The following is a 21730-nucleotide window of genomic DNA, read 5'->3' as shown; positions in this document are numbered from 1 at the left end:
CCTTGAGGAATACCTGAAACTGGCAACTTGTGTCTGTTTGTCATCTGCTTGTGTTCGTCCCCCACCCCTTTCTTAGGCAGGGTCTCACTAAGTAGTTCGGGCTGGCCTTGAACTCACTATGTAGCCTGGACTGCCTCAGCCTCCCAAGTGCTGGGATTACAGGTGTGCACCCCTACTTCTGGCTTTTTTTTTTTCTCTTAATGCTGTGTCCATGAGATTTGGCCACACTGTGGTGAGATCTGGTCTTTTTACCACCGTGGAGTCAATTCTTTCTACGTCTGGTGAGCACTGGAACTGCTTCTAGTATTTGACAACTGTGAACAGCCCTGCTGGGAACATTCACAGAAGCACCTCTTACTGCACACGAACACACTCCCTTTTGGATTTATACCTCAGAGAGAAACTGCTAAATTACCAGGCATGATAAACTTTAATTTTACTGAGCTGCAGAGTTTTCCAAATATACCAATTTACATGCCGCCAGCCCTGCCTGTGAACCCCCGATGTTCTACATTCTCACTAACACTAGCTGGTACTTCTCACTGCAACGTGCCACTGGCCCCCAGGTCAGGTCAGGCCAGGTCCTGGGCTGGGCACAGCAGCAACTGCACCTAAAGACTGCATGGCAGGGGGCTCAAAAGGGCACAGGGAAAACCCTTCCCCCAGGGCCTTGTTATAAGCAGCCACAATACACAGAGCTGTGGTTTAAACACTAAACATCAGTGTTAACTGCAAAAACATGCTCACCTAAATCAACAGACACAGGAGGCAGTGGAGGTGTGTCAGGACTGTGCCTCTCAGCACACAGCCCACCCTTGCCAAACAGGACCCGGGCGAGATGCATGTGGGGAGGAATGGAGTGATCTCACGGTTGGGAGTTCCGAGTTCTGGCACTGGTTATTAATGAACAGACAAACCTCTCATCATAAGCAAGGCAGTCTTGAATGAGACCGTGAATAGCAATGATGTCAGATGATCTACCCAGGCAGTCTGGGTGGCCCTGGGCTGTGGGTTTCAATTAAGGCACCAACAGGATCTGCATCTTTAGATCCTACTGACACTGTCCCACAGCGCCCTCTGCTGGGGCCAAAGGACAGCATGGAGCAGAAATCTTCATTCTTCCCTATTGGAAACAGTGGGCCTCACACACATTCTGGCTCTGACCATTTGCCTGATGCTACTACTTAAAAAGCTCCCAGCTTTTCTTCTGCATTGGGCAGAAGCAACAGGGTTCTGGCGCGTCATGAGTGGCCACCTCTCTCCACCAAGTCATGTCCACTGTTACCTCCCCCACCTGTCTACTCCTGGGGTCCCTGCTCCTCTCCCAGCTCATCCTCACCACAACAGCCTGGGTCAGATCACAGTTCTCTGCTCAGAGCCTGGTAATATCTAGAATCATCCCACTCAGGTAACAAAGCAGGTGAGCTGTGAAAGGTACACAGCGACTCCACGCCCTCCCAACTTGGGTGCAGTTGTGCCTTTCTCTGGCTGGGACCTGTGAGAGCTCTGCCAGGGGGGTTACCTGGGAGCCAATCCCAGCTCCACCCCTCCATAGCTCTGAGACCCCAGACAAGTGGCTTAATTTCTCTGTGCCTGCCCCCTTTCTCCCTGACCAATGGGGACAAGAAGGCCCACCTCAAAGCACTGAGAGGATTCAGTAAGAAAATCCATGTGTGGTGTTTAGCTGTGTGTCTGGAACACAGTGAGAGCTCAATGGTTCAGCCACTCCTCTGGGCGAACGTGTTAAATGTATATGCACAGTCAGTTTGTTCTTTGGAAGACAGAATCTTTTATGTCAATGTCTTTCACTATGAGTAATTACTTTGAAGATAACAATACACGGCGTTATTCTCTTATTTTGTTATGAAATTGTTTTTTCATAAAGTAAAAAGAATTAAAAATGCTTTAACCTTGAACAAGAAGGTGCAGTTTGCTTTCTCCCCACTTAACAGTATGCTTTGTAAATTTGTAAGTCTGTGTGTACAGAAGTATGTACACACACACACACACACACACACACACAATGAGGCACCTGCTGAATACAAATGCAGTCCCACTCACTATTCCCTGCTTTCTTTACTTTATACTTTGCATACTTATATATTGTTTACCTTCTTAACAGTCAGTATTTGATACTTTTTTTTTTGGTACTGGGGATCAAACTCAGGACTTTGCGCTTGCCAGGCAGGCGTGGAGCCACTGAGCTACATCCCTGGCCCCCTTGATACTTTTTACATCCAAAAGAAAAATTGCTAAAGTCTCAAAACTTCAAACCTTATAAAAGAAAAGGCCTGTCAAAAGCTCCTGTTTGCCAGTCCAAAGGGAGCCCACAGTGCCTGTGGGCCGGATGGTCCCCAGTGGGCTGAGGTACCTGTGCCAGCAAGGGGTCACAGTCAGGGCAGCCCTGGCCTGGGTCTCATCCTGCCTGGGCTCCCTGGGAACCGGCATTTGGGCGTGTGGTCACGAGCCTGGCTCTGAGTCTGCCGCCTCGGTGGGAAGCCTGGCATTGCCAATGCTCATGGCCCATCTGCCGGGAGGTGCAGGCCTACTCTAGCCTGTCTGTGGGGTGACTGAGGGCGGCCATCTGGGGCGGGCCAGACGGCTAGTGTGGAAGGAAGCGTGGGCCCCATGCTCTGGTTTACAGGAGCCTGAAGCGTGCATGTGGATGGGAGGAGGACACAGCCCTGTCTGTCTGTGAGGTTGAGCCCTGCTGCCCAGCACGGGCCTCTGACCTCTCGGGAAAGAACACCGGCTATGACAGTGTCATCAGTCACATGGCACCTGGCCCTCAGAGCTCCTGCTGCCCTGCAGCCTACACTGCCACTGCATGAGGGCCAGCCCAGAGCACTTCCCACTGCTCCAGGTCGGAGCTCATGGGCTGTTTTACAGAGGAAGAGACTGAGCTGCACAGAAGAAAAGCCGTGTGATCTTGAAGCACACTGGACACTGCGCGAAGGATGTCTGATCCCTGAGCCAGAATTTAAACTTGACCTGACAGGTGCTGTGGGGCAGTGGTTATGGGCACAGGCTCAGTAGAAGGGCAGCCAGGGGCCATGTCCTTGTCAGACCCTGACAAGTGATGATCTCTCTGGGGTCCAGGGTCCTTGCCCATGGGATGTGGATGGTGAGAGGACTCCGGCATGGGTAAATGAATGCAAAACACTGCGGTCACTGCTCTCTGGGTTATGTGATCCTCCGCTCTGCCTCTGTGACAGGAGGGAGCTCAGGAAGAAGTGAGACAAACCATATCGGCCACTCCAACTCCAGAGAGCAGAGTTTGCCTCTGGGTGTGGACCTCAGCACGGACCACAAGGATGACTTGGGTGTGACGAGGAGAGGACAGACTAAGACCCTCTCGGGCAGTCTAAGCGCGCTGGGCTCTCCCAATGCCAGGTCCAGCACTGTCTGCTTTATGTGTACACATCACAGAGGCCACACCATAGTTCTGTAAGCCTAGGACTGCCACAGAGGACTGTAAGGCTCAGAGAGAGGAAGCTGCATGCTCTGGCTTCCAGAGCTTTTGAGTGGCAGAACTAGAACTCAGAACAGGCTTCCACACATTAAGCATGGATCTACCCCAGGTCTCTATACAAATGTCATCTTCCTAATGCCACCTCTCTTGACCATCCCATTTCAAGACTTAACTGCCCACTAGACTTGGCCTTTTCCTTGCTTTATTTTCAACTTGTCTCCATGAACCACAATGAATAAATTACACAGGCATCTTGCACGCTGTCCTCGCAGCAACAAGAGTGAAGTCCCGAGCCTCTGCTGCCTGTCGCTGGTGTATGGTTAGGGTCCAGCTCAAGGCTGGCAGGTGGTAGTGCTGACAGATGAATCCATGTGTAGCCATGAGACTCAAGGGCCTCGGTGCACAGCCTGGGGTGGGCTGGAGCACCGAGGCTAGTTTGGTGGGGCAGGGGCAGAAATTGGACAGAGGCAGATACAAGCCAGGAATGCGACTGAGCCTCCTTCCAACTTGCTGAACCAAAGCACAAAGCTATACCCAGAAGCTGTATCTGTGCACTAAAGTCTCACGACCGTTAGGACTTTTCATATTTCAAAAATACATCCTACATGTTCTGTTTCCATTAAAAACAAAAACAGTGGCACTAAGTTAGTTGAGTCCATCACTCATGAATGAGTCCAATGTCCACTGGTCGAAAAATAGATGCATCCTGCCTGCCACTTACTGGAGGGGGCTTTGGGCAAGTTCCTAATGGCTCTGTGCCTTTTTTGTCACATAAGTGAGGACACATGTGCTTCACCACAGGACTTGGATAAGGTTTAAGGGAGTTAGTATATATAAAGGGCACACAGTTCGGTAGGAAGAAAGAGCAGCTGTGACACATCGCCAATTAGTATATGGATGTGGCAGTCATCTCAGCCAGCAGGGTCACCCAGCCACATGTCCTGAAGCATTCTGATGCCACAGGAGCTGTCACCTCACATTCTGCACTGGTGCTCAGGGGAGACATGGGCTGGGGTCCATCTGTAGCCTGCATACATGGTTTTGGGGACCACTCTCCTCAGCTGCCACACAGCCATCATGACATCCCACTGAAAGTCTTCTTCAAGGGACATGGTAAGGGCCCTCAGCACGGCATCTGCCAGCCTGGGTGAGGTCCAGGGCTGGGCTGGCTCAAACCCAACATCCTGGCGGTGGTCGTCTGCTGGATCTCCTGCCTGGGCAGAGGCCAAGCCCACAGAGAGACCCAATTTGGGAAGCCTGCCTAGCTGATGAATGCCCCTTTCCTAGGAAGGTTGTCCTTGCATAGGCCTTTCAAAGCCTCCATCATTTCTGCTTGCCTCGTTCCGCCCCTGCCTCCTCCCTGGGTGGCTCCAGGGAGCTGTCAATCACAGTGCCAGGCACTGGCCCCAGGGTGGAGCGCATGTCCTAGATTCAGCCAGCTTCTTCTATCACCCCATCACAGAGAGACTGGCCAAGGGTGTGGGCTTAGGATTCTACTCAAGGCCAGAGATCAGCAGACAAGAGTCAGTTCCTTCACGGATGGGAAGCTATAAAGACACAACAGATCTGAATAGCTGTCTCCTCTTCCTGTGACATGGAGCAAGCCTGCAGGTCGCAGAGAATAACATTCACAATGCAAAGGAGAGCCATGCTGAGTGAACTGCTAGGGAGAGGGTTCTGGTGACGGCTGTTGTCTGGAGTCTAGCCATGACAGAAGGTAGCCCCACCCCAGGATGTGCAGTCACACGAACCAGTGAACTCTTTCTGGTTTAAGCCAGTTTGAAACAGGCTTCTGTCACTTAAAATCGAGGCTTTTACTAAATAGATGTGCCCCAAATAGGCCTTTTCCCTTGGACACAGCTGACCTTTAGTCAAGAGGGAGACCTCTAAGCTGGGCGTGGTGGCACACGCCTGTAATCCCAGCACTCGGGAGGCTGAGGCAGGAGGATCGTTGTGAGTTCGAGACCAGCCTGGGTTACATAGTGAGTTCCAGGTCAGTCTCAACTATATAGTGAGACCTGTCTCAAAAAACTAAAAAAAAAAAAAAAAAAAAAAAAAAAAAAAAAAAAGAGGGAGACCTCTAGACAAACAGGGACAGTGGGATTCTCTGCTTAGAATGGAGAAGCCAGTGGGAGTGTCCTGAGCTCATCAGCACCACAGCAGGCAGGCTGAGATTCCTCAGTTCCTGCCCTGACTGGGGCACATGACCTTAATTCTCTCCACCAAGCAAGACACCTCAGGATCCTCAAATGATCCCTCACCTCTCCCTTTATTTCTCATGCTAACCAGTTAATCTCTTACAAATAGGTTTTTCAGTCCTGTGCTCTGAAGTCACACTGGATTCAAATCCTGGCCTGGCTATTTATGCACTGATCCCGTACAAGTCACTTCATTTCTCTAAATCTTTGCTTCCTCCTCTGTAAAATGGAGAGACTGAGCCGGGTGTGGTGGTGCACGCCTGTAATCCCAGCACTAGGAAGCTGAGGCAGGAAGATCACTGTGAGTTCGAGACCAGCCTAGGCTACATAGTGAGTTCCAGGTCGGTCTCAACTGCATAGTGAGACCCTGTCTCAAAAAAACCAAAAACAAATAAAATGGAGAGACTGGCAGGACATCTCTCTTGGGCTGTAGGCAGAATAACAGGAGATGCAACAGGATCAGTGCTGGCCCAGAACTGGCTCAGAGGAAGAGGTCAACAATAACGTTAGTACCAGGACCCACCTCACGTGTCCGGAAGATGATCCTGTACTGGTACTGAGGTCCATGGTCCTTGTGGTCTTCCAGTTTCTCCCGCTTGATGCTCACAGCCACTGGCCCCAGCTTCTCGTCCACGCCAAAATAATTGGCGTGCTCTGAGAAGGAAAAGCAATTGAGTTGAGGGTCTCATCCTGAGGAAGGCCTGCTGATGGGAAGATGGGGCCAGGACCACTCACACACACCCTATGTCGGACACAGCCACTCTCAATGGAGGAATAGTGAGAGGTCAAAGCCCGACTTCCCGTACTGACTCCACTGCATATCACAGAACTCCACTAAGCCTTGGCACTCTTACCTGAGAAATGGGGACCTTGATGCCCCAACAATTTGGGGAGTTCATGCGAGGGGGAGATGAGGCTGGAGATGGAACGCTTAGTACAAGGCATGTCATGTAATAAACCCAGCCCTGCTGTCGTTAATCCCGCCTGCACTTGCTTCAGCTGGTTTAGCTGCCAGTTAGCCCCTGTGACGTGGTTAAGACTCTACAGAGCCTCCTGCCAATGCAAATCTGGGGTGAGATCAACTGCACAGCCCAGGCCAAGTCACTTGATAGCACTCTTAGCAGTCAAACAGGCTTACGGATGGCCTCAGCCACAGCACAGCTGTGAAGATGAAATAGTCAGTGCTTGGCCTAAGTGCTGCATTTGCCATCCCCCAAGGTATCAGGTTTGCTCTGGGCCATGACACAAGTCCCCAAGCATCACCTTTCTCTGACCATGCTTCTTTATTTGTTTTTTTGGTACCAGGGATTGACCTCGGGTCCTTGCGCTTGCAAGGCAGGCCACCGAACTGCTGAGCTAAATCCCAGGCCCAATATTTTTGTTTGTTTGTTTGTTTGTTTTGTTTTTTGGTGTTTTTTTTTTTTACCATGCTTCTTTAGACCTAGGTAACTTAAACACTGTGCTTTTTCACTTAGGGGGACAGAGCCTTTAGTAAATTAGGGAGCAAATCTCTTGCTCTCTCCCCTCAATGACAGCTGTCTCCCTTCTCCTAAAACATGCCACTATCTTAGAACCTTCCAGGCAAACAGTTCACATCACCCAAGGATCTCCCGTGTGTGGCAGGAACCCACTCTCAGTCTGTCAGACTCAAGTTGACAAAGTTGCCATCTACCCCTGCTGGAAGTTCAAGGGCAATGTGAGAAGCTGCCTCTCCTATCCTGGTGCCCTCAATATTCAACTGATGGTTCCTGTTCTCATGAGAGGCATAATTAATTAGATGGTAATTCAAGGGCAAAACGTGTCAGTTGACGTCCCCAGTCAGAACAGAACAGCATAAACACCATATTCCACAGACATCATCAGCTCATCCCTGAAGCAGCAATAGGGTGGTGGCAGGTTTTTTTCTACCAGCCCATCCCCAGTACCTTTTAAGTCCTGGTATACAGTAGGTACTCAATAAATACTGGTCAATGACGAAGCTGTTTATGAGCTTCCAGAACTACAGAGAAAATACTTTTTTGCTTTTTAATTTTGCAGTAGTGGGGATTGAACCTAGAGACTTTGCCCTGAGCTACATCCTAGCCCTATTTATTTATCTATGAATGAATGAATGAATGAACGGGACAGGTTTCACTAAAGTCAGTAAGTTGCCCAGGCTGGGCTCAAACTTTGGACCCTCCCGCCTCAGGCTCCCAGTGTTGGGATTACAGGCACATACCTCTTGCTCTGTATCAATGAAATATTTTTTATAAAGAAAAAAATTCTGGGGGGTACTGGGGATCGAACTCAGAACCTTGCACTTGTGAGGCAGGTGGCGGAACCACTGAGCCAAATTCCCAGCCCTTGGTTTTTTTAAAAAAGCTCCATGAGTGCTTACTACTTGCCTAACCAAGAGCTAAACGTTTTAATGCTCAAACTTATCTGATTCACATTCCTTTCATGTATTTCTATGTGTGGGTTGAAAAAAAAGTGTTCTCTGTTGGTTAGGTCCAAAGTTAATACAGAATACATGATAAATTCTTATAAGGTTATTCTTATCCAGTACATCCTTATTATTATTATTATTTTTTTTTTTGGCTACTCAATCTGTCAGTGTCAAAGATAGAACTTGTCAACTTCTCCCACTGGACCACAGGTCTGTCCACGTCTCCCTGTAACCCGTTTCTTACTGATCTTCTCCTAAACCCAGCTACAGGTTCACACAATCAGCTTCCTGATGAATGTTAAAAGTCAACATGAAATGGCCCAGTGTTCCTCTATGAAGCGCTTCTAGCCTTGGAATCTATTTCATGTGACACTGCCATTGCCTCATCAGCTTTCTTTTGATTGGCAACTGTTGGAAATTTCCTTTTCATCCTTTTATTTGCAATCTTGGTGTCGTTTTGGTTTGGGCACATACAGTCAACTCCATTCCTCAAGTGAGGATGGTGGGAGGGGCAAAATCTGTTAGCTACTAAACTATGGCCCAGACACTCCAAACTGGGGCTGTCTGATTCCGGACTGAAACTTGAGATGCTGCTCCAAGTCCTGTGGGACGACCTCGTTGACATCTGTTACGTTTGACCAGAACACTTTTTTCCCCTACTAGTGAGGATAGAATCCAGCGCTTTGTGCATGTGAGCAATTGAGCACTGAGCTACACCCCCAAGCCCCAAGCATGTGAGCAATTGCTCTACCACTGAGCTACACCCCCTGCTTTAACAGTTCTTTAAACTAGTTGCTACAGGGTGCTGGCTGCCTATCACCTATATTCTTCTTCTTTTTCTTTCCTTTTTTTGGTTTTTTGAGACAGGGTCTCACTATGTAGTTGAGACTGATTTGGAACTCACTATGTAGCCAATGCCGGTCTCGAACTCACAGCGATCCTCCTGCCTCAGCCTCACCAGTGCTGGGATTATAGGCGTGTGCCACCAAGCCCAGCTTCTTTTTCTTTTTTAAACCCCTCTATTTTGGGGAGGAAAAAAATATGGATATTATCTAACTAAAGTTTGCATTTCCTAGTCTTTCTAGATAGGAGTAGCTAATAAGCACAGTTGGATGAGGTTCTAAGAAAGCTCTTCACAGGGGTGTGGGGCTGCTGATTTTGAGACTTCTTTATTGAGAGGCACTTCTTTACTATTTAAACATGCTACTTGATGTTATAAGCAATTTTCAGTCGATACATCTGCTAGCATTTAAAAATTAGAGGGAGGTTTACATTTAAAAATCTGAATTTCAAAAGAACCTTGAAAAATTGGGAAAGCCAGCAACACTACGTTTATCTGCTTTTCTTGTGTGACAAGAGCCAGCTGAAGCTGACAGTTTCCTGAACAACACAGCTTCACTTCCACATGTCTGGTCTAGTTTGCGATCTCTGTGTCAGGCTATGCTGCCCTCCAGAACTGGCCCACGGCATCGAGAACCCTAAGGGTGCCTGAAGCCATCTCTCTCATGTCACTTCCATACTCAGACAGCTCCACTTTCATGGTAAAGCTGCAACTTGTTAGTATGATTCTTCTCCACTCCTGGGTCCCACCTGACTTACCCACCACCACCTCCTGCCTCATCTCCAACCACAAGTCTGCTCCCAACATATAACCAGAGGGAAGCTGTGAATGTGAGTCAGAGTAGGGCCCCCCTCTGCTCAGAGCTCTCCCGGGTGACTGCATCTCCTTCAGGATAGAATGAGTCCTCGTCACAACCCACGGTCCCACATGCTCTGTTCCTGTCACTTCTCTGCTATGGCTCCTCCCACTCTCCCAAAGTCACTGTCCCAGCAACACTGGCCTCACACCTGATCCTCTATGTTTCAGGGCTTTCAGGAATTGAACCCAGAGCCTTCATACAGAGTTATACCTGTAACCCTTATTTTTTATTTTGAGATAACATCTCACTAAGTTGCTAAGTTGCCCGGGCTGGGCTCAAACTTTCCATCTTCCTGCCTCTGCCTCCCACAATGCTGGGATTACAGGTGTGCTCCCCACTCCTGCTATCCCCTCTTCTGTACTTGCCAATCCCCATGCCAGGAACACTGTTCCTGACCTCCACACATCCCCCTCCCTCCACTCCTGCAGCTCAGTACTCAAACGGTGCCTCTGAGGAGGCCCTGCCTGCAGCCATCACCTGACCGCCGTTTCCTTCCTCCTTGCTTTTCTCTTCTCCTTAGCACTTAGCACCGTACAATACCTTACATATTTTAGGTGTTCATCTTGGTTTGTTCATCTTACTCCACTAAGATACTAAGTACTAGGAAGGGAGGATTTTTGTCTGAAGTCAGTCAATATCATATCTCTGGGTTCTAGAAAGTGCCCAGCACATAGCTTCACCGAGCCTGCATTTGCAGAGTAACCGCAAATCTACAGTCTCATGCAGTTCAAGGATTGCGGAGTGATAGCCAGGCATCGGACACAAGCTAAATGCTGGAATGGTTCTGTGCACTGTGTCCTCACGGTCTCCAGCAGGCAGGTCCATTTCCTGTCGAACTGAGGGTACTAGGAGCACAACCTGGTTCAGAGGAGACACATGAACAGTGGGGGTATCAGAGACAAGGCTGGCCCACTCATCCCTCACCTTTGCCAACGAAGTAGTCCTGGTAGTAGCGGGCGCCCAGGTCCACATGCTCGATGCTGTATTGCCGGGGCCGATTCTGCGTCCTTTGCTGCTCCTTGGGCACCTCCAGCACTGAGATGCTGGCATTGGTGCGGTAGGCACTCAGGGCAGGCTCGGCGGGGTGGCCCTCACCTGGGGAGCCCGCGGAGGCCCGGGAGAAGCTCACATTGCGCTCACTTTCCCCGCCGATCTCGTTGCGGAAGTGTGGACAGCTGAGCAGCAGGTCATTGCTGTTGTCGTCTCCCAGGTCCTGCTCCAGGTTCTCTTTGCAATTCAAGTCCTCCGTGCTGGTGAAGGCCGGGTCCAAGCCCCCCAGGCTGTGGGCCCGCGATGCCGTGAGGGACGCCATGGCTGAGGCAGCAGAGGCAGCTGAGGCCCCCGTGGTAGTGTTGCGCCGCTGGGCCACCGACACCCTGTTGGCGGCTGCCTCGTTGAGGTCAAACAGCATACTCTGCACGTCAAAGTGGGCAAAGCTCTTCTGGCAGACCCAGGGTCTGCTGGCTTCTGGGGGGCTCCGACCCTCCTCGGCCTCACCCAGGGTCCGGCTGGCTTCCCCCTCGGGCTTGCTACTCCGCAGTTTTCGGAAGATGGATGAGTCCACAGTGTCTCCAGAGCCCAGGCCCCGAATGGGCTTTTTCCGGGCCTTCTCCTTCTCCTTCAAGGGCTGCAGTGGGAGAAGGCTGTCCTTGGGGGGCTGCCCATTGCGGGGGTCCCCCTTGGCCCCATGTCCCAAGTCTGCCTGCAGGAGCTCACTGAGGCCCTGAGACCCACGGGCCTCAGGCTGTTCACTCCGGAACTCATTGAGGATGTCAAAGAAACTCTGCTCGGGCACGCCCTGCACATCAATGGAGGACGTGCTGCCGTACTCCCGGAAGAGTGGCAGTGCACCGCCAGTGTGCCGGGACCCCCGAGTCTCCCCCACATCCTCCACATCACACTCGCTGAGGGTGATCTCGCTGTTGCTGCGGTGCCGCAAGGGGAGGAAGGCCCTGCCAGGAGACCGTGGCCAACCATCCTGGAATTCTACATCTTTCGACCTTCTCCTTGAGGTTCGATGGAAGGTTTTGGACCCTGAGGAAGCTGGTGTGCTGGCAGGGGGCTGTCCATTCTGTATGTTCCTCATGGAATGGGCCACTTTGGTGGCCTTCAGGCTGTCTGTGTCCTGTGAGGGGCTCGGGTTGTTCTGCTCCCTCAGGGCCTCTCGCTTGGGTGGCCAGTCGGCCACTCGTGCACGCACGCCCATCTTGGGCATGGCAGGGGTCGTGGGGCTGGGGCGGGTGGTGCCGGTGGCTGGGCTCTCACCAAGAGGCTGGGACATGCTGCCATTCTGGGCCCAGAATCCCATGGAAGTGTAGTCCCCTGTGTGTGGCCCTGGGAGGACATCGGTGCCCCTGGCCCCACAACTGGCTGACAGGTCCACACCATCATTGGGAAGGGGCCGATAGGTGGTCATAGTCCACAGGGCACTGGAGTACAGCTGGCCCCCAGAAGCTGTGGCGTGACTCTACGGGGTACCCTGGCCCTCAGCCATTGTTCAGGGCCACCAGTCCCAGGATGAAGGATGCTGGCCCCTGAAACCAGATGTGAAGGTTGTGAGCCTGTGGAGTCCAGTTCTCCACCATCGCTGTGGACAGCTGAGCCAGGGCAGCCTCAGGGGCAGGTGCTGTCCCAGGGGCTCCAGATGGAGTGGCTCAGCAGGGCAGAGCAAGCAGCATCAGCGGGCAGGGACCGGCAGGCAGCAAGGGTGTTCTCTCTGCCATGCTGAAAGGGGACAAAGGGAAAATGTGAGATGGGATAAATATCCTATTGCTCCCAGAAAATAGGACATGTGGTTCTTTTACTTATTTATTTATTTAATCTTGGACAGTTTTACTCATTTTTAAAAACTTAGTATGGAAATTTTCAATCATACTCAAAAACAGCTCCAACAACTGCCAGCCATTTGCTATTCCTGTTTCATCTCTTCACACAGCTGATCTTTTTTCTTGTTGTTCTCAACAATATTTTATGTTTTTTTGGGGGGGTGCTTGGTATTGAAGTCGGGGCCTTGTACATGCTAGGCAAGTGTTCTACCACTGAGGTACACCCTGGCCCTGACAATATTTTCGAGTGAATCCCAGATATAGGGTATTTCACCCACAAGCACTTCAGTGTATATCTCTAGCAGTTAAGGTCATTAAATAAAACTAACCATGATGCTATTATGATACCCATCTGAATAAGAAAGAATTCTTTATTATCTTACAATTATCTGTCTGTATTAGATACTCCCCCAACCCATCCCAGTTGTTTCTTTCTTTTTTTGGGGGGGGGTACCAGGGATCAAACTCGGGTTCTTAAGCTTGCAAGGCAGGTGGCAGAACCACTGAGCTAAATCCGCGGCTCAATCCCAGTTGTTTCAAAGGTCTCTTTTGTTAAGATGTTTTGTTCAAATGAGGTTCCAAACAAGAACCACACCCCAGGGCTGGGGATGTACCTCAGGGGCACCATGCCTGCCTGGCACGCAAGGTCTTGAGATTGATCTCTGGTACTGTGGGGCGTTGGACGATGACCATACTCTGCTTTGGCAGATGTTTTTCTTACGTCTCATCCACTCTATAGCAGCTACCTTCTTTTATTTTGAATCTATTTACTTTTTGAAGGAAAGGCGTCATTGTCCTGTGCAGTTTCCACTTTCAAGATACAGGTGGTGCTATTTAACACTTTCCTTTGCCCCTGTATTTCCTGTAAACTGGAGGCTGTTGGAGAGGGCAGATGCTTGTCCGTGTGCTCTGCAGTCCACCCCACCCTGCCACGCTGCCAGAAAGGAAGCAAAAATGACAGATGAGTCAACATGAGCCCCTCTGGCTTCCCACAATGGCATCTTTTCCATAAAGACTTCCCGAACCACCTGGTGTAGACAGAGAAGCCTTGTCTCCAAGCCTTTCTCTATTATCCACCTTATTTGCTTTAGACTTTTCTCGGCAATTGTTAACAAACAAAACTTTTGTATATTCACTGTACCACCTATTCACTGTCTCCCCTGCTAAACTGTTAGCTACAGACAGGACAGCAAAGATGCTGGAGTTGTTCATGGATACATTTGGGGCACCCAGAATGGAGTCCAGGTTGCTGTTACTGTTTACTGTGTGAATGAATGAGTGCATGAAAGACAGCCTGTGCCTAATCTGAGGTTAAGTACAGCCTGATCTAGGGGTACTCCCTACCCCTAGGGAAGGAAGCGCATGCTTCTGTTCAGTAGTCTGCAGGATCACTTCCCTTGCTCCCTATCTCGAAGTTCGAGAAGAGGAAACTCTTCTGGAGTGGAAGAAAATATGGCTGGCTATCCATGACCAAACTTGCTAGCTGCCTCAGCAGCTGCACCTGCTTCTTCCTGTCAACAGAACTGGTTCCGTTCCCCATAGAAGAGCATCGGGGTAGGCTGGGCACTGGCTCAAAATGACCAATAATGTTTCTGTTCCTTAAAATCTAGAGCCAGGCATAGCCATTCTGGTTAATGATTTCTACTGCGCATGCAGTGGGTGTTTCTTAACTTGTATCTAGAGGTAACAAGTGAACCAACAAAGAGAAAACAGGAGGAAAGCAAGAAACAGGCCCTGGAGCAAAGCAGTGAGGTGATGGATTCAGGGAAAGGGAGCGCCAGAAGTGGAAAGGGGAAGTGGGACCAGCTCCAAGCACAGGAGGAACCCTGAAGATGCCTAGGACACAGTGTAGGGCATGCACCACAGAAGGGGTAAGAAACGGAAGCCCTCAGGGCTGGCTTATTTCAGGGAGATAGATAAGAAAGGCTCCAGGAAGAGCCCGCAGCAAACCCCAGAGCAGGAGCATCTTGTCAAGAGGCACATACATCCCCAGCTCCCCCAAGGGAAAGTTTTTCAGGCATGTGGGTGCCAGGTCATCTAACTTTATTTTTTTAAAGATATGGTTTTGCTATGTAGTTCAGGCTGGCATCAAACTCGAAGTGATCCCCTGCATTAGCCTCTGAAGTACTAGGATTAAAGATGGGACCTACCATGCCTGGCAAGGTTATCTGATTTTTTTTTTTTTCTTTTGGTACTGGGGATTGAACTCAGGACCTTGGGCTTTCAAGGCAGGTAGTGGAACCACTGAGCTAAATCCCCCGCCCTCTGATTTTTCAAGAGAGTTAAAAATCTAGAAATCTAGAATTGTATGCAACATCTCACAAAAGCAAAACCAATAATGACAACAACAAACTACCATGCACACAAGATTTCTAGGATTTTTAAGAAACAGCTTAGAGATGAAGTCAGGTAGAGCATTTGCCTAGTAACTGCAAGGCCCTAGGTTCAATGCTCAGTACTGCTAAAAAAGAAAGAGCGAGAGACAGAAAGACAGGAAGAAAAGGAAAGAAGGAAACAAACAGCTAATCATGGTTGCCTCTGAGGAAGGAATTGCATTTGTTCAACAATCCACAGCCTTTTCCCTGCTTCATTTTTCTCCTTAGCTAAAGAATATTCATCACTGGCCTCCCACCTTGTGCAAATGTGAGCCACTGTTATATCCTCAGTGCTGAAATGTGTATCACAGGAAGGGGGAGGGAAGGCCTCACTTTTCATTGGCTATTTTAAAAATTATTTGAATGTACTTCTAGATTTCTTTATTTGTGATGCTGGAGATGGAACCAGGGCCTTGTGCTGTTAGGCAAATGCTCTTGCCTAAACCCCAGCCACATACCCAAGCCTGAATTCTTCTTAAGAACATTATCTACAAAAGCCCCAATGACAGTCCACAAAGTAAGATGTGGGCTGAATTTGGGCAGGGGCTGCTGGTTTGCAATCTCAGGAGACTAGATGATGCTGCAGTTTTCCCGGAAAAAAGTGAAGTGTTTCTGTGCATTATCTGTTTGCTACCTGCCTCTACTACTAAATTGTCAGCTCCAGAACGGCAAGGGAGATTGCCATGAGGGCCAGAGCCCAGCCCTGCTCTGTTGGGTGGCAGGCTACCTGGGGGAACCGCCTAGATCAGCAGCCCAACCTGCATGCAGTCTGCTTCAGGTCCACCTGGGTACTGTGCAGAGGCAGGCTTAGTCCTCTGAGGCTACATTTAGGCAGGGTGGGAAACTAGCAGCCCAGATGTGACCCCAATTTGCTTTGTCAAGCACCTTCCAACAGATGGGCTTTGCTGATGACTTGGTTTCCAGCTCAGTAGGAAACCCTCAATCTATTCTGAGCCCTTCTGTGAACTCATACAGATGTTCTTGCAAGCCCTGGACTCTGCACAAATCCCTTCTTGGAGCAGGTACAGCTGAATCTCCCTGTGAAGTTCTGAGGCCAAGTGGCACCCACAGCCCGAGATTCTGGTATACGCTGGCCTCTTCCAGGTGTCCACTATCAAGTTCCCTCTTCCTAAAAGCACCCGGATCGTTCTGATGGGGAATCCCTGTCATGGGAGCAGTAGCGTGTACAAAGGAGCCAGACACCTGGGCTCAAGCCCTCGAGTGCCTTAGACTTGTTACTGAAACACTGACCCAGTTTCAATCTGTAAAGTGGGGATAATACCCCTACCTCATAACCACTGATATTAAAGGCTGAGCACCCCTAATCCGAAATCCAAAGTGCTCCAACTCTGAAGCTTTTACAGTGCCAACCTGACCCTGCAAGTGAAAGACTTTACACCTATCCTCTTGAGATGGACTGAAGTCAAATGCAGGTGCACGAAGAATACTGTACAAAATTACCGTCAGATTATATGTACAAGGTATATATGAAACATAAATGAATTTTGTGTTTAGACTCGGGTTTCATCCCCAAAATATCTCCTGATGTATATGCAAATATTCCAAAATCTGAAAAACCCCAACTCTGAAACACTTCTTCTCCCAAGCATTTGGCATAAGTGACACTCCACCCGCACTACCGTTCATTCTCCTGTCTGTGGCAATAGCTGATCCCTCTTCCTCCACTTAACGGAAACACGGCTGAGGTGGGCTAATCAGGTGAGCTCCATAGTCTCTCATGGGATTCTTATGAGGTTCACAAGAAAAGGGAAGGCTGGACAATGTCTTGAGGTGACAAGGATATCGTGCCTGGCTTTGCCTAGGGTGTGACATTTACTGAGGACCCTAGGTTCCTTCCTTCTGGTGCTTTCTGGGCCCCTGCCTGTTCTCACTCTTCTGGCCTCCTTGCAATTCTGTGAGTCCCAGTTAGTTGTTTCTTCCCAGAAGTACCACAGGCAAAGAGGACAGACAGGGACGAGAACTGACTCTAAGGAAAAAAAATTTTTACCAAAGCATCCCCAACCTTAAAACTTTTTGAGGGGCGGGGGGTACTAGAGACTGAACTCAGGACCTTGTGTTTGAGAGGCAGGCGCGGTGCCACTGAGCTAAATCCCCAGCCCCATGACCTTAATACTTTTACATCTATTAGCCAGAATGTCATCAGAGGGCCACACCAGTTGCAAAGGAAGTTGGGAGAGCCAGAATCTGTGATCATTCCGATTGCTTTTGGGCCAGTGGCAACTCAACTGATCTGGTAGGAGGCCAGATAATCAGAGGCCTGTCTGGGCTCCAGGGCTGTCACTTGCAAATAAGTGGAAAGGGTGTTCCCTTATCAGGCACTTTATCCAGGTCTGCTAGAATAGAGGGCAATCAGGGAGGCACCATGGCCTTGGTGTCCCTGCTCCAAAGGGACTTGTGCTGAGGAGCCACAGAGTCTGCTAGAGCCTCACAGGGCAGAGCAGAAGGGGAAAACACGAGGCTTTCGGGGTTTGCTGCTGCAGCCTCCATGAATCCTTTTCCAACAGCCCAGATTTCCCTGTGGTAATCTGCCCTCTGCAATGGCCCCCCCAACGCACTAGAGGTAAGGCTCCTTTCTCTGCTCAGGAACAACCATATGAACCAACAAGAACAACAGAGGCCCAGCGACATCACTGCAGGAGCCAAAGACTGTACTTTCCCTTTTACTCTGAGTTGGACAAGGTGTGAGGGATGGAACCAAGGTAGCCACCTGTGACTGTAAGGTGAGCCACCTGTGAAAGGGGCTGAGAGAGACTCTGGGGGGCTGCAGTCATCATTGGAGTCTCCATATCAAGCTGGATATAAAGCTATCCGCATCCTTCTGCCTGCAATAGGATGTTTTAGCTACATTTTTAAAAACAATCAAAATAGGGCCAGGGATTTAGCTCAGTGGCACCACGCCTGTCTCGCAAGCACAAGGGCCTGAGTTCTATTCCTGATACTGCAAAACACACACACACACACACACCCCAGCTGCTACCATGAATTCAACCCTTCTGTAGGCCAGGTCCTCTTACTTGATGTTTATTGGTTACTGTTTGCTAACCATCACATCAACTCTATGAGATTGGTAACATTATTACCTCCATTTTATAGATAAGCAAACAGGAGCAGAGAGTTGAAGGAATGTGCCCAAGGCCAAAAGGATTCCACCCCAGCTCCTTATCCCTGAGCTCACAGTAGCCTTCCCTGCTGTCACAGACACTGTCCCAACCTCTGGCTTTCATTTTGCTCCATGGTAACACACGAGATCTACTACTCTTCTAAGTCTATACGCACCTGTCCAGCTGCTTACACAATGTCACACATACCTCCCATGCACTGCAAACAGAATCTTCTCCATCCAATCTCTTGATCTCTTCCCATCAATAATATTTGGTCCTTCTCAGGGTAGTCAGGATGGGCTAAGCGATGCTCCAGCAAAAGACCCTAAGTGCTGGGGGCTTTCTCACAAAGGCCCACTTTCCCTCATACTGCATGTCCATCATAGGCTGGCTGAGGGTACTGCCTATGCCAACTTGGCTCTCTGTGGGCAAAGCAGCCCTTGCCTGGGACCCTGCTCATAAGAGGAAGGGGACATGGCTGAAGCATGAAATGGCCCTTAAAGTTCCTGCTTAGAACAACACATCACTCCTGTTCACATTCCATGAGTCAAATAGAGTATTCAGAACTGAGGCCAACAGTGTGGGCCACCAGAGTGCTTCTGCTACTTCCGCAGAAGAGACGAAAGGTGCTGCCTTCCCAGAGGCTCAAACCAGGACCATCAATGGGCCTTCACTGGTCTTTTCCCTACTGCTCCAGTCACCACCCCTGCCCCATTGCTCCCTCTACGGCAGGTACAAGTTCACTACCTCCCCTACTCTTACCCTGGTCCAAGCTGCTGTATCTTCTCCCTGTATGGCCACCCTAGCTTCGGTGGTCTCCCAGTCCCCTAACTGCCCTTCTGCTCACAGCAGGCAGAGTAACCTGAGGGCACAATTCAATGTCCTCACCTCATCCCTCAGGCCCGACCTAGCCCAGGCTCTCAGCCCAGCCACAATGCCCTTCCTTCAGTTCTCCTTTTATAGCACCCTTGTGGCTGGCTCAGGGCTTTGTCAATGCCAGTCCTGCAGCCCCTTCCCCTACCTAGGTAGTTTCTTCTCAGGATTCAGTCCAAGTACTGCTTCCTCCCCCTGACCTCCTTTGCTCAGCAACCTCGTTCATTGCCTGAGCTTTGAAAGCCCTCTGCATTCTCTGGGCTGCCATAAGCAAGAGTCTGCCCTGTACTGGACACACAGGTGCACCTGCTAAAGTAGTGGGTGGACACCAACTTCATTGGGAACCAGGGAGCACTGGCTCAGTTGGGGCTGTGACCTGAGGGGTAGGCAGGGTTTCCTCAGTGCTGAGTGTCTGCCCAGGGAGGAAACAAACAAACAAAAAAAAACCTGAGAGTATACTTGGGGTGCATGGGGGGGGAGGCAGGCTGTGCAAAGTGGGTATTCAGGGCTCCCTTTCCAGGCAGCCTTATATCCAGGGCTGCCCCCAACGTGCCCAGGCATTTCCCTTTCACAGAAGTATGATCATCCCTGCAATGCACACTCTGACAGCCCAAGTCTGAGCACTTCTCTTGGTGGTCCAGGTGGATCCACGGCTCTCTCCAGGTGAGTGTCTGGCAAGTAAGCAGTTTCTGGGTATACAAAAGTCACTTGTGAAGACCTAGCTTGTCCTTAGAGCACATCCATTCACTCACATAACACCTCTCAGACTTACAAATCACTCAGTTAAAAAAGCACTAAAAACTTCTTGCACCCTGCAAGCACCAACCACTTGAAATCTATCCATTTCTTCAATGCACTTCTTAAGCATGTCCTCAGTACCACTGTTGTAGGCATGGAAGATGTAACTCTGAGCAAGATAAAGAGAAGCCAGAGAAATCAGACAGAAAAATAAAAGGCCAATTTCTAAGGGTGGGCACCACCGTGAAGACTAAAATGCTACAGTGTGATAGGGGATGTTGGGGACTGAGTGCCACTCTAGCTGGGATGGGTGGGTGAGGCTCATGATCTGCACGATCTGCATGAAGGGAGTGCGCCTGTGTTAATCAGCTTTCCAGTGCTGTGACAGAACCTGAGATAATGAACTTAAAAGGAGAAAAGGTTAATGTTGGTTTATGGGTTCAGACCATGATTACTTGGCCCCATCACTTTGGACCGGGGAAAGGCAGCACAAGACAGTGAAGAGCACACTGCAGAGTGAAGCTGCTCACCTCACAGTGGTCAGTAAGAGAAGGAAAAGGCTGAGGGTCCCAATAATCCCTTCAAGAGACTATGGCCCCGATCACCTAACTTCCTTCCACTAGGCCCTACCTCCTAAAGGTTCCAACATCTCATGAACAGCCCCACCAGCTAGGAATCCTTTAGCATATGAGCCTTGGGGGACACCCTAGATCCAAACCACCACAGCCCCTGATTTGTACCAGGTGTGCAGATAAGCAAGGCTGCCACGCATGGGCAGGAAAGCTGGGTGCAGTCAGGGCACAGGGCTGGAAGAGCTGCTCAAGGCAACGGTGCCTGCTTCTGGCTGCACAGCAGAGGCACCAAAGGTGCCCATTAAAACTCCAGGTGTTGGTCCACATCCCACCCCCACAGATTCTGAATCAGCTGCTCTGGGTAGGGCACAGGCCTGCGTGTCAAAGCTCTGTAGTGGATTTTAGAGGGGAGCAAGAACTGAGCACTGCATAAACAGAGAGCAAAGAACAGAGAGCCCAGCACCAAGCACCAGGGGACTGTAAATCTGAGCAGGTGGCCATGGGAGGTGAGCCAGATGCAAGTGGGAATAAGCCCAGCAGGATAGGTGTGAGAGACAGGGGTGGGAGATGCACTCTAGGCAGACTGAGTAATCCACGGGGCTGGATGCTGCTGAAAGGGTCACGGGTGTGATAATTACTCGTATGAAGAGGCATGGAGATCTCTGCAGGAGATGGTCCAGAAGACCACTTCTGAAGGGAGCCTTGTCTACCCCCACCATCACCCTGTGCTGCCAGTCTGCTGTTGTCTTCCTGCCAGTGCCTCCACACCCTGGCTGAATTCCTCCTCCCTTTGCTGAGCTCCTGCAGGTACAGAACGGAACCTGTTGGACCTGTAAGCCTCTGAGTATCTCTTGTGCTCCCTGGATTGTGAACAGCTCCAAGTCTGAGGAGGGCCAGGGGCTAACATGCTTGCTCTTGTGTGTGCGTTGTGGACAGGGACAAATAACATGGTGATGGCAGTACCAACAACAAGGCTGACTGGCAAGGTCTCTCTGTGTACCAGGCTCAGGGCTGTCCATGGTTGGTACTAATTCGTGTGCGCTAACAGCCCTGCACAGGAGGGATGTACTGTGTACTGTGCCCGTGTCACAGATGAGGCCTGGTGAGGTGGCGGCCACTGGCAGTTGGGGCAGCAAACCTAGACAGTCTGGATCCTGCCCTTCACTGCTCTAGTAAAGATGAGGTAATTCCACTGAGTGTGCAAATACATGAGTGATGTGAGTCTCTTCAAACTCAATTTATTCACACAACAGGATTCTAGAAAGTCAGCAATGGCTCAGTGATTTCAAGTTTAAAATCTGTTTGCTCCCTCCATTCTTCCCTTCCCGTACTGGAAGTCTGAACATATCTGGGACTAGCTGAGCCCTCCCTCAGGAGCCAAGACAGATGAGAAGCTTAGAATCTCATTAGAAGTGCCACAGCGAAGACCT

At 50.1% G+C, this 21730-nt stretch overlaps 1 protein-coding gene across 4 annotated transcripts in view; it reads right to left on the bottom strand.

The window, feature by feature from the left end:
* Sipa1l3 (signal induced proliferation associated 1 like 3) overlaps positions 1 to 21730 on the bottom strand; it is a 220383-nt gene that overhangs the window by 86275 nt on the left and 112378 nt on the right. For 3 of the 4 annotated variants that reach the window (XM_019208749.2, XM_019208751.1, XM_019208752.1), the window contains 2 exons: positions 10720 to 12519; positions 6194 to 6324 (listed from right to left, as the gene is read on the bottom strand). In XM_019208749.2, the coding sequence (XP_019064294.1) occupies positions 6194 to 6324; positions 10720 to 12211 (1623 nt within the window). In that variant the 5' untranslated portion in view covers positions 12212 to 12519. Of the gene's footprint in view, positions 1 to 6193; positions 6325 to 10719; positions 12520 to 13391; positions 13555 to 21730 lie in introns of all 4 variants that reach the window. The other variant, XM_019208750.1, reaches the window with a different exon arrangement.

The sequence above is a fragment of the Fukomys damarensis genome, unplaced genomic scaffold, assembly GCF_012274545.1.
Source record: "Fukomys damarensis isolate Sample0158 unplaced genomic scaffold, DMR_v1.0_HiC HiC_scaffold_19, whole genome shotgun sequence".
Taxonomy (NCBI): domain Eukaryota; kingdom Metazoa; phylum Chordata; class Mammalia; order Rodentia; family Bathyergidae; genus Fukomys; species Fukomys damarensis.
This window is presented reverse-complemented; position numbering and strand designations above follow the sequence as displayed.